Source organism: Dromiciops gliroides, chromosome 4 (assembly GCF_019393635.1).
Source record: "Dromiciops gliroides isolate mDroGli1 chromosome 4, mDroGli1.pri, whole genome shotgun sequence".
Lineage (NCBI taxonomy): Eukaryota > Metazoa > Chordata > Mammalia > Microbiotheria > Microbiotheriidae > Dromiciops > Dromiciops gliroides.
The window spans coordinates 222,104,227-222,116,916 of NC_057864.1; the positions used below are offsets into that span (position 1 = coordinate 222,104,227).

A 12,690-nucleotide genomic window follows, 5' to 3' on the forward strand; every position below is an offset into this window, starting at 1 on the left:
TTATTTCCATTAGCATGGGGAACTCCCTTCACTTACATATATTTGTAGTGGTGCAGAGGGAAGTAAGCAGAGCCAGAGCAATTTAGACAATGACACTGAAAGACACCAGAATTCTGAACAATGCAGTCAATGAACAATTGTGCCTTCTGCCTTTGATAAGGGAGCCATTGAAATATTGATGTAGAACACATGGCCAGTGGGTTGATCTGTTTCCTTTAACAGTACTTCTTTGTTACAAGGAAGGTTTCTATTGGGGGAGGAGAATCATTGGAAAAGGAGTGATTTAAAAACAAAAAAGAGCATCAATAAGAACTTTTTTAAAGGGTCTACGACTTAGTAAACATGATCTGCTGCCTAAGACAGTGATGTCAAATTCAAATAGAAATAGGAGCCACTACACCATAGCTATGGATCCCTACCTGCCACCTATTAACTTAGATAACCACCTATTAACATTATCTATGTTCTATTGAATTTTTTTATTGTGTTAAATATTTCCCAATTACCTTTTAATAGGTTCTGTCAAGTGCTTCCTGCTGCATGGATCAGAAAGCAGTAGGTAGTACAGGAGTTTGAGCATTACTTCACCTGTGTGATCCTGGGCAAGTCATTTAACTTCTGCCTTAGTTTCCTCATCTGTAAATTGGAGATAATAATAGTGCCTCACTTCCAGAGTTGTGTCAGAGTTGTCTGACACATAGTAAGTACTATATAAATGTTAGCTATTGTTATTATCGCTGGAGCCAAACAGTCCTTCTGTTAAGCATTTATGTATTTATCTGTTTGTTTGCTTATTTATTTATTTTGGTGAGTCAATTGGGCTTAAGTGACTTGCCTGGGGTCACACAGCTAGTAAGTGTTAAATGTCTGAGGCCAAATTTGAACTCAGGTCCTCCTGACTCTAGGGCCAGTGCTCCACTGAGACATCTAGCTGTCCCCAGAGGTAGGATCTGAACCTTTGTTTCCCTGACTCCAAATCCTGAACCTTATCTAGGAACCAGACTACTTCTCCCTTTTAACAAATATAGAATATAGTCTTATTACCTTCAAGTACATCCAAACCTCAAAACTAGCTAAGAAAGTATTGTATGCACCTACTTTAGATAAGGATTTATGATGAGCATCTCTACAGCTGGCCTATAAATAAAGAGTCCTTAAGGGCCTGGAATCCCCATTCCTCTTTTCCCTCTCAAGGAGGTTGTTAAACATTTACCTCAGTTTTTAAAAAAATTCTATTGACGAATTTAGTAATTACTTTTTTTTTTTTTAATGAGGCAATTTGGGGTTAAGTGACTTGCCCAGGGTCACACAGCTAGTAAGTGTTAAGTGTCTGAGGCCGGATTTGAACTCAGGTACTCCTGACTCCAGGGCCGGTGCTCTATCCACTGCACCACCTAGCTGCCCCTAGTAATTACTTTTACCAGAAAGTACAGAGGTAACTGTTAGCCCAAGTGAGAAACAAACGGTCATACATTCCACATGCACATTTAACTGTACTAGGGATTTCCCCTTAGTACTGACTGATTCCAGGCCTTTCATCATCCAAGCATTTCAGGAAACCCAAGGGGAAAAATGCATTTGAGAGTCAGAGAAGAAAAGCAACTCCTGCCTGGGCTTTTTCACCATTTGCATTTGAAACATTTATTTCAGGAAATACATATTAAACATTTTATTATTTATACAAAAAGTGTTAAAGTTGTCAGGATGTGTTATACCACAATGCCAAAAGTCATTTTGGGAATTGATCGCCATGATGTCTTGACAGTTTTTCAAAAATTAAGGGTAAAAAGAAGGAAAATCTGAATATTCTGCTTTGCCCTGATGCAGTGCTGCCTGGAAATCACACAAGCCAGTGACATGATGTGAGCAGCAGTGCATCCTATAGAAGTGATAACCACCCCCCCACCCCCCTCAATTCACTACTCAGACATTAGAAATATTCAATGTGTGTGTATGTATATGTGTATATATATGTATATACATATACACATATGTAGATATACATATATGTGTATATATATAGTAAACAGTTTTCCCTCATCATAACTCAGTAAAGACTCCTACGTTTCCTATGTGGGATAGGAGTTAAACACAAAATTCAGATTATCTGTCAAAAATAAACTTTTGCAAATATCACCACTCTGGAATTGCAGTTCTATATACAAGACTCTCTACATCTATTAGTCGGGGGTCCTGTAGTTCTTGCTTCTAGTTAATTGGAATGGAAAGCCACGGCAATGGCCTTCTGGTTGACTGGAATGGTTTAAGGGGAAAGTGGCCTGCAGTAACCCTCACTCTCCTCCACTCTCCACATCCGACTCTGTACCTCATTAAATCTTCTCTCTGAAATGAGAGTGCAGGGATGCAGTGGTTGGAGGGTGATGTGGTCCTGGAAAGCATCCAGCCTCAAATTCTATAGGTGCAGGCTGAGGTGTCTATGTGCTGGGGCTGGGAGAAAGTGGGAGAAGGCTGCACGTGCTTTGGCAGTTGTGGGAAGATGAGAGGTCCACTAGACAAAGTACTGAGCCAAACTGAAGAGCTAGGCATGAGTAAGCATGCTTGCCCACACAAGCCAAGAACAAGAAATAAACTCGCTGAAATTCCTCTTATTCAATATTACTAAGCAACACTGTTTAAACATCTACAATTTCCACCCTCAGTTACTTCACCATATCAACCTACTTCTAACCTTCCAAAAATTAAAAAAAAAAAAAAGGCCTTGGGGAGGAAGGAGGCAAGATGGGAGAAGGAATTTATTTTATTTTATTTTTTTAAAAGAAAATCATAAATCCAAGCAAGTTCCCAGCAAATCAGCAGTTTCTACATTCCAACAAAGAGTAATGACAGCTGGTGGAAAGCATGATTAGAACACTACTTGATCTCCATCCCTTTCCAATCCCCCAGCTCAAGGGACTACATGGGAGAGACAAGAAGACCCCAACCAATTTGTTTGGATGGGCAGAGTTAAAAGGCACTTTCTGTTCCAGGACAGGTACACAGTCAGCTTTGTCACTGTTTCAGATTTTGGCACATTCATTTCCTAGAACTAGCTACTTCCCTGGGATGGAGGGTAGGGGGTTAGACTCTTGTTCTTAAGGTTATTTCATCTGAGTCCTTTCATATTTGCAAGAGGACGGAGGGAGGACGGAGAGGCAAGAGCTGGAGTCCCCAGGTCTCTATCCATCCTCTCATAACATGGAATTCCTGTACTTTAGAAACTCACATTCTTTCTAAGAAGCCATGACCTTATGTGGACAGAGGTGGGGAAAGTGGGCATATGGACGTGCTTACATTGGATAGATGTGTGTACACACATACACACAAACACACAAACACACACAAACACCTGAGGCTATTTGGCACTGAGCAAATCTGTCTGGTTAGAATGGTCTGTAGTTACAGATTCCCCCCCCCCCATCCCCCCCCCCTTTCTCTGGTTCTAGAAGTCAACAGAACTGGTTTCCTAAAGAGCTGCTGAGGGCAGGAGAACAGAAGAAGTTCCAGGGGGTGGGGGTGGGGAGATGGGGCTGGCATCAAAGAACCAAGTTCCAAAGGCTCAACAGTCTACACTGTTCACTCTCCTATAGTCCAGAGGTTTTCAGGTCTTGACACCCTGCCCTCACTCAGAACCACACAATCCATATCTCTCACCTCCCCCCTCCCTTCCAAGATCAGTGCCAGTGGGCTAACAATTAACACACTCAACAATGATATATGCTATCTTGTTATCTGGTCAAGTGACAATGGCAGCGTGTAAAAGGGATGGACGATGACCAAAATGAAGGAAATTAGATAAAATAAAACAGGATGGGAAGGGTGGTGGGCTAGGAGATGGGAATGGGTGGAAAGGATGGATCCTAGGGGCATGGGAAGGCTTCTACATCTCTTGGGGTGCTGCCTCCTCTTCCACACCATTGGAAAGCATATTGCTGCTGTCCTCGTTCAGACGCTTGACTCGGTAAGCTTCGAAGTGAATACTGCTGGTAATGTCCTTGATGTTCTGCATGTGTGTCCTGGGGAAAGCAATAAAGAGGTCAGTGAGGCAGGTAAGCCAGGCCACGGGGAAAACTGAGCACACCAAATCAGAATCCCAGGAGGCCCAGTGAGGGAGCCAAACTCAATCCAGGGCTCATTCATCATTGGCCCTCTTCTTTCCACCCTGAGAATAACCTTCCATTGGTGTTTCTTTTTTTTTTCCATAGCGCATTACAATTAGAAAAAAAATCTGCAGGGCAATGAGGATTAAGTAACTTTCCCAGGGTCACACCGCTAGTAAGTGTCAAGTATCTGAGGCCAGATTTGACCTCAGGTCCTCCTGAATCCAGGGTCAGTGCTTTATCCAGTGCAATGCTGCCTCCAGTGCATTACAATTTACAAAGCACTTTCCTCACAACAATCAGGTAAGATAGGGAATGCAAGTGTTATTACCTCTATTCTACAAATAAGGAAACTGGGAAAGGGAAAGCGACTTGTTCCCAGTCATAAAACTAGTAAACCGCAGGACTGTGACTTGAATTCAGGACTTGGGACTCTGGGGCCAGTTATTTTTCCATTATATCTTATTGCCACTCATCATGTACTCTGCCTGAAGGCACTTCTCTACCTGTTTGTTCTTCCCCACCACCTACTTTTGTCTTAAGTAAAAACAAATTAACTAATAATTAGATTATTAAATATTAAATAATTGAATAATTAATTAAAATAAATTTTTTAAAAGATGGCTTATCAGGTGCTCTTGTTTGAACGCCTCAGAGGAGTGTATATACACGTGTGTGCACCCATGCACGCTGCCATTCCCCTAACAAGACTGGAAGCTCTCTGAGGAGTTCATTTCTCTGTCCTTATCTCCCTTGACAGAAGGAAACCCCCTTTAGGGGAGAGAATTGTTTCATTCTTTGTATTTACACTCCATGTCCTCAGTACAGGTTGTCCTCTCTGCTGATTATCACCAATCATCCTGATAATAGCTCATTTCTATATCATTTTCAGGTTATCTTTCTCATTATATTATGAGCTTCTTGAGAGCAAGGCCCTTTCTTTGTATCCCCAGGGCTTAGCACATAATAGGAGCTTAATAAATGTTTATTGATTGCATGATTAATAAATGCTCAGTTGCTTGATAACCTTGCCTATGTCTCCTAAGCCTCTGTTCTACTAACAAAGGAATATTCATTCCAGGGTATTACTGACAAATTATTGTCTTGGAACTAGTAGAGAATGAGACTTAATAATGAATGGGATCTGAAGATCATAATGGTCACAAAAGATGGGAAACAATTTACTTTATTGATTAGAAGTTGATTTATTGATTAAAGTATAGTAAATAAAATACATCATTAAACCTCATAGAAAACAATAGATTTTATTAAATAATTAAATATTATGTTATTAAATAAATATATTACTTTTAAGTAGAAGGAGTGCTTGATTTAGAGTCAGAGATGTGGGTTGGAATCCTGACTCTGCTACTTGCTAACATTATGACCTTTGGGCAAGTAACCTAACCATTCTGGTCCTCATTTCCTCCATGTTTAAAATAGGAGGGCTGGATTAGAAAGCCTCTAAAGTCCCTTTCTACTGTAGGTCTACTGTAGTTCCAAATTGATGGATGCTGAAGGTGAACTATGTTTTAGGTACTACAGAAGATTGAGCAAGGCAGGCATGAGGTCTATGGGTCAAGTGGATGGTTTGGGGATGAAATAGGGTCTTTGGTGTCACAGGGTTCAAAGATACTTGTGTATATCTTGCATATATTTCATATACTTATTTTGTATATCAACTTAAATATGCACATTTTCTCTGACAGACTGATGTCAAGAACTGTCTCATTCATATTTTATATCAACTAGCACAGGAGATGGGATATAGTAGGTGCATAATAAATGCTTACTTGCTTTATTAATTGGAGGATCCTGCTATGGACTGAAACTTCAGGTACAAAGTCCAAAGAACTGGGAAATAGGGTTCATGGAACTTTGAGATAAGCAGAGAAGAGGGGAAAAGCTGAGTTTCCCAACTCACTTATTTGCATGACCTGGTCTCTCCTTGAAACCTCCCAGTAAAGGGGATTCTTTCAGACTTTCACAGACCTTGGTACTTCTGAGTACCCTTCTCTGTGGAATTCTCCCAGGATTATATATTCAGAGTTGGAAGAGCTCCTATGAAGCCAATTAGTCCAAGGCCCTCATTTTAAAGATAAGGAAATTGACAATCAAGAGAAGCTTGCCCAAAGTCACACTAATAGTAAGATTCAAGGGAGGAATTCGAATCCAGATTTTCTGATTAGAAATTAGTATTCTCCCCCTCACCCCCAACTGTAATATGTTGCTTCTTTTTCCTAATCTGACCAATGGAAGCAATTAGCCATCCATCTCCCCTACCAGGCACAACCTTTATGTACCCTACTTTAAAAAGGCTATTTTATCCCTCCTTATCCTTCTTTTCCTTCAGCCCTACTTGCATCCTTTCCTCTCCATCTTGAAACTCTCTCTAACAAACCCTTGTTTCTATAGAGGTGCAGGACCTCAAGATGAACTGTAGTGTGCTAGCTAAGGTCTTTCCAGTAAAGAGATACTGTTCTTGGAAACCTAGCGCACAATTTATCCTTTCAGAAATCATCCTTGTTGCTCAGGAACACGAGGCTCTTTGGTCTCTTTTCTGTCTATCTCAGGGAGACCCAGAAAAAGGCAAACAACCAAACCCCAAGCAAAAATAGGCTGGACACTCACCTGATAAGGAGATCCCGCAGATAAGCAAACTCACAGTGTGTAGTATTTTCAACTAAGGGAAGGAAATTAAAATTTACTATTAAAAATTGAAAGGGAGAAAAAACCATCCCCCATACCCTGCACCCGACACTTCCCAGTTATAATTACTCTTGAGCAGGAAACTGAAAATGGGATTTCACTGCTTAAGCAGTGGTATTTTTAGGAAATATTCACTTTGTTCTTAAATATGCACACACCCAAATATGCATATACAGCCACACACCCACCCACCCACCCACCATGGGATAAGCCCGAATACCCGGCTCCCACTCAATACATTTGTGCTTGGACGGACACACACACATACATACATATACACACACATACACCATTTGCACACATTATTAAGACTTTAATAAATCTGTCAGGAATACTTTTCCCTTCCCTCAGTTCTCTTGCAATTTCTTTTTCTAATTGTGGCTTTCTCTTGGAAGATTCCAAATAATTTCTAAAGCTGTTAGGATAAACATTTGACCCAAGGGGAAATAGACAGTTGGGAGTGGGGAGGGGGACACTGAGAATCTACAGGCAAAACTTCTGCCTCATATTCTCCTTGCTGCACATACAGTTCAGGAAAGGGTCAGACTTGGTTTGGAAATTTCATCCATTCACTGAAACTAACAAAATTGATTTTTTTGACAGAAATACATTTAACATCCTGGATTAAAGGGCAATTCATGTGAAGAATATGAGATTTTTGGTTGATTCAAGTCTTTTTTTTTTTTTTTGCTTTTGTTTTTGTTTTGCAGGGCAATAATGGTTAAGTGACTTGCCCAGGATCACACAGCTAATAAGTGTCATGTGTCTGAGGCTGGATTTGAACTCAGGTCCTCCTGAATCCAGGGCCAGTGCTTGATTCAAATCTTAATAGAGCCAATAGTGGCAGGTGTGGCTACTTAAGAAGAAAAGCAATTGCAAACTTAGATTGCATTAAGAGAAATGCAGTCAGTTTCTAGAGGGGCATCTACATTGACTGAGCTGGTCAGACAACACGTGAAGCACTGTGTTCAGTCTAAGGACACTGAAAAACTAGATCATGTTCCAGAGGAACTAGATTTCCAGAGGAAGTCAGCCAAGTGAGGGCTCTGCCCCTGTGCTGCTAGGAATCTCTAAGTTTCCTTCAAAATTCAGCTCAAAAGCCATCTCCTTGGGGGCAGTTAGGTGGTGCAGTGGATAGAGCACCGGCCCTGGAGTCAGGAGGACCTAAGTTCAAATCCTGCCTCAGACACTTGACACTTACTGGCTGTGTGACCCTGGGCAAGTCACTTAACCCCAAGTGCCTCCCCCCTCCCCCCCCAAAAAAAGCCATCTCCTTCATGAGACCTTTCCTGATCCCACTGGCTAATGGATTCCCAATCCACTCTCCCCACCCTAAATTTACCTTGTATATTTTCCATATACTTATATGTCTGTGTGTGTTTTCTATCCCCAATAGAACATGAGATCATTAGAGGCAAAAGTTATTTCATTTTTGTCTTTGCATTCACAAAGTCTAGTACAGCACTTGACACATTGGTTGTTCAGTTATTTTTCAGTCATGTTTGACTCTTCTGACCCATAGTAATAGCTCCCTGAGATACCTTCAGCCACCCACTGCTTGGCCATTTTATTTTAATGGGACTTGGCCCCTTTCTTCAAGTTCAGTGTTCCCAAACAGCAGTGCTGAACATAGCTTTGACCACTTGTGGACTGAATCTCACCCATAGGTTCTCAGCAGTTTCCAATGTCAGCCATGAGGGGGCAGCAGAAGCATCACAATGAACAAGTTGTTCTTTGGGTTCCATTCCCTTTTTTCCACCCACCCCCCACCTTCTCCACTCCCTTTAGCCCTCGGTAAACGCGTCCTCTATAAAAAGAATCTTAATCAGAAAAATATCTTTAGGAGGGAAGAGGGACATAAGAGAAGATAGATTGGCTCAGCCACTGCACACTCCACCCCAAGGAAATGAAAAGCGAACAGACCCAGGATGCTGCAAGGACCTCAGAGGAGGGTAAAAAACCCTGATCCTCATTAGAGAGCAATCCAAGGGGACTCTCCAGCATGTGTATGTAGGTGGACTTGGGGTGGAGAATCCTAGAACAACTCTCTTCCATAGGATAGGGCTGGGTTTCAATTAGGATCCTAGCACAGGGAAGGAAGGTCTAGAGAAGGGAAGATTCTTCCTGTCTGAAATTTTGGAGGATCTTGTTTGAAGTTTCCTTGTTTAAGAGCTGGGCTTGTCAACGTGGCATTTGGAAAATATTCAGAAGGTTAAAAAATATACCCACAACGGACAGATCTCTCTCACACACACACACACACACACACACACACACACACACACACACACACACACTCCCTTGTGGGTGGAAGAAAGGAAGAGAGGAAAAACAATGCACCATGTTTTCTCCACCCAATATTCAGAAAAAAGCAAAGACAGCCTAGCGGTCAATCAGAGCTAAAACAAAGGAAAAAGGGTCAATGTTCTCCCACTCCCTCCTCCAGCCACAGCCCTTTCACTGGGGAAAGATTTCTGGAGGATTTTTTTCTGTCATGGTATAGGCAGCTCAATCTACCTATTAAAATGCCGTGTTTCCCACTGTAATGGGCGATTGTGACAATGGAGAAATAAAAGTACTAAGACCACTTACTAGGCATTAGTAAGTTTCTCCTGAAAGAGTTCAATAGACCTTATTTGTCCTCACAAAAACTTAGCAGGGCAGATAGGATTGGGAACTTATTCCCCATCAAACCAGGATAATTTTCATAGGCTCATAGATTTTGAACTGGAAGGAGCCTTAGTGGGGACCTAATCCAACAAACAGCCTCCCCCATTCTCATTTTACAGAGGAAACTGAAGAACCAGAGAAGTGATGTGACTTCCTAAGATCACACAGCTAAAGAACAGTCTGAATTCTACAATTCCACATTGTTGGTTTTAGCTGTACTGCATTGCTGCAAGGTAGAGTTTCACTGGGGTGTGAAAAGGGAATCACTAGAAACTCATGGCAATGTAAAAAACAAAAAACAAAAACAAAAACAAACCACTTTTTATTTTTTTTTTTAAAGAAAGCAAGGTCGAGGCTAGTTAAATGACTTGCCCAAGGTCAAGCCCAGGTCAATGGTGCTGTCTCCTAAAACTCATTTGAACCATTCATCTCAATTTCCTCAGCATTTTCCATTGGGAGTGGGAGTTGATATTTTAATCCCAGCTCTGCAACAAGAGCTGGCTGTGTCTGGAATCATTCCATCTCTCTAGATATGTTTCTTCACACAGTAAAGGAATTGGGTTAAATTGGCGGTTTTAAACTATTTTTGTGTCATGGACCCTTTTGGCTATTTGATGGAACCTTTCTCAGAATGCTTTTAAATGAATAAAATAAAATACATAAGATCACCAAAAAACAAACAAAAAAACCCCAAACCAATTATGCTGAAATATAGTCATAAAGAAATATTCTTTTTTAAGTTCTGATCTCTAAAGTCCTATGGATCCAAAGATGAGAAGTTGAGTTCTTTGTCCAGAGTCATGAAGCTACTTTGTTAAAAATTAGAATTACAACCTAAATATAAGTCCATTGTGATGATCTACCATATTTCCTTCCCAAATGGAGGTCTCTGTGGTACTGCTTCCTCCTAATCCAGCTTCAATTATCCCTAATGTTCACCCACTGGAAAGAAAAAAGAGAAAAGAAAAAATGGCTACCTTCAATGGTGCCCCATTTAGTCTTCCTCCCAAGGATCCTTTTTCCATTCACTTGGTATTCATGGTCACTACCCACAACAGCAAATGGAATCATTTCCTAAAGAAGAAAAAGGGAATAGATATAACAGGTTTTTAGTAGCTAGACTAGAGAAGGTCCATTAGTTTACCTAAATCCTCCACAAACAGGGACCAGGCAAACCAGTCTTTCTTGGGAAAGATCTGTTCTACCAAGGGAGAAATTTCTTAGCTCAATTTTCCCCCAAGCCCCCAAGGTAGATTAGGATGACAGAAAAACCATCCTCCCACCCCCTTAGTAAGTCACTGGTGGGGGAGGGGTACTAGTTCCAGGCATAGCTATTTTATATGAATGAGTCTTCCATTAACGTACTTACTCTAAATTTCTCATTAACTAGTCTGTCTTCTGAGTCCTCATCAAATTCTTTCTGGGGATATACATCAATACCATTGGACAGCAAGTCAGCAGTGATCTGGAGTCAGGGAAGAAATAGAGATAGCCCATCAGTCCAGAGAGAAGAAGATAGCCCCTGAGTATACATAGCCCTCCCATACCATGTGTCTCTACTCTATGTCCATCTGCCTTGACCTCAGGGAAAAGAGAATGGGCCATTTGCCTAGAATAAGCTGCACTCCTACATTTTTTTCAGAGTAGGAGGGAGTAGTCTGGCATCCTGGGAATTTTCCCCACTTTGCTTCCTGAACACAGAATGAAACAGAATAACAAAAGAAAAGATATTTAGGGCATCTTTCCTGAACTAGACTCTATCATTCCTCTCCAGTTTAGCAAAATTCCTGACAAAATAATTCAGGACTCATAAAACCACCCAAGAAACTTTCAAGCCCTTCTTCTATCATTAGGCAAAAGGCTCCAGGTGCCCACTTACACCATGGTTTTTCTTCTTTGACTCTTTGCCCCACCCCTCTTTCTTTACACCTTCTGCCAAACTGTAGCCTTTTCTCACAAGTTCAAAACTCCATAGCTTGTTCCCCTATTGAAAGGAGTCCTTCTATGAACATCACATTCCTAACAAACTCATCACTCTGAACACCAACTCCATCCATCACATGGAACGCATAAAATCCCTCCCAAAGGAGAAATAAGAGAGAACTTTTGAAGAACGTTCCAGATTCTTGCTGAGGATCATGGGTGTGGGATCTGCCCCATGTACCAGGCCAGAAAGTTGTGTTTCTTTTTAATGAACCAGATAATGGTTCTTGTCCCATGAAATAATTTTAGCAAATTAATAGATTCTGTCCTTTTCCTGGGAGCTATCCTTTCCTTTCTCCTACTAGAAAACAAAAGACTCCAAGAAATTTACAACTGGAGGACATCCTTTATAGATAAGGAAAGAGGCCTAAAGAAGTGAAGTGATTTTTCCAGGGTTACAAAGCTAGTGAATAGTAGAGTCAGGATTTAAATCTGTAGCTTATTGGCTGTGTGACCCTGGGCAAGTCATTTAACCCCAACTGCCTCACCAAAACCCCCCCCAAAAAACAAAACAAATAAATCTGTATCTTATTTCACTACATTTATCCATAGCATCACTCGACCGATACCACTCTCTCTAAAGTAACTAATGATCTAATTGCCAAATCTCATAGTCTCTTTTCAGTTCTGACCTTTCTCAACCTCCATTGACACTGCTGACCAACCTTTCCTCCTACATCTTCTCTCCTCACTGGCTTTTGGTGACACTGTTCTCTCCTGATTATTTTTTCCAATCAATCCAGTCACTCCTCTGTCTCCTTTGCTGGATCATAATCCAAAGAATTCCTTATAACTCCAGGTGTTTCCCAACGTTCTATCCTAGACTCTCTTATCTTCTTCTATACTCTTTTGAAAACCTCATCAGTTATGATTGACTTAACTATAATCTCAATGCAGAAAACTCCCAGAACTTTATATCCAGTCCTGGGCTATCCCCTGACTTTCATCACCCAGGGAAAGGACAGAATCTATCATTCACTAAAATTATTTCAGAGGACAAGCACCATTATCTGGTTCAAAAGTGAATGTACTGTAGACACATCAAACTCTCAACAAGTCCGAAACTGAATTCATTATCCTTCCCCCTAAACACACTCCCTCTTCCTATTTCTGTCAAAGGCACCCCCACTATGCTGGTCTACCAGGTTTGTAACCTGGGAATTAAACTGGATTCTTCACTCTCCAAACAACTTCCAAATCTCAACATTTCTACTTTTACAAACTCTTTCTG

General features: G+C 41.0%; 1 protein-coding gene across 5 annotated transcripts in view; it reads right to left on the bottom strand.

The window, feature by feature from the left end:
- Window positions 1–2,735: 2,735 nt before the first annotated feature.
- Window positions 2,736–12,690, bottom strand: part of SEPTIN9 (septin 9) — a 347,050-nt gene continuing 337,095 nt past the window's right edge. For all 5 annotated transcript variants that reach the window (XM_044003880.1, XM_044003882.1, XM_044003881.1 and 2 more), the window contains 4 exons: window positions 10,846–10,941; window positions 10,454–10,550; window positions 6,729–6,780; window positions 2,736–4,013 (listed from right to left, as the gene is read on the bottom strand). In XM_044003880.1, coding sequence (XP_043859815.1) covers window positions 3,878–4,013; window positions 6,729–6,780; window positions 10,454–10,550; window positions 10,846–10,941 — 381 coding nt within the window. In that variant the 3' untranslated portion in view covers window positions 2,736–3,877. The remainder of the gene's footprint in view (window positions 4,014–6,728; window positions 6,781–10,453; window positions 10,551–10,845; window positions 10,942–12,690) is intronic.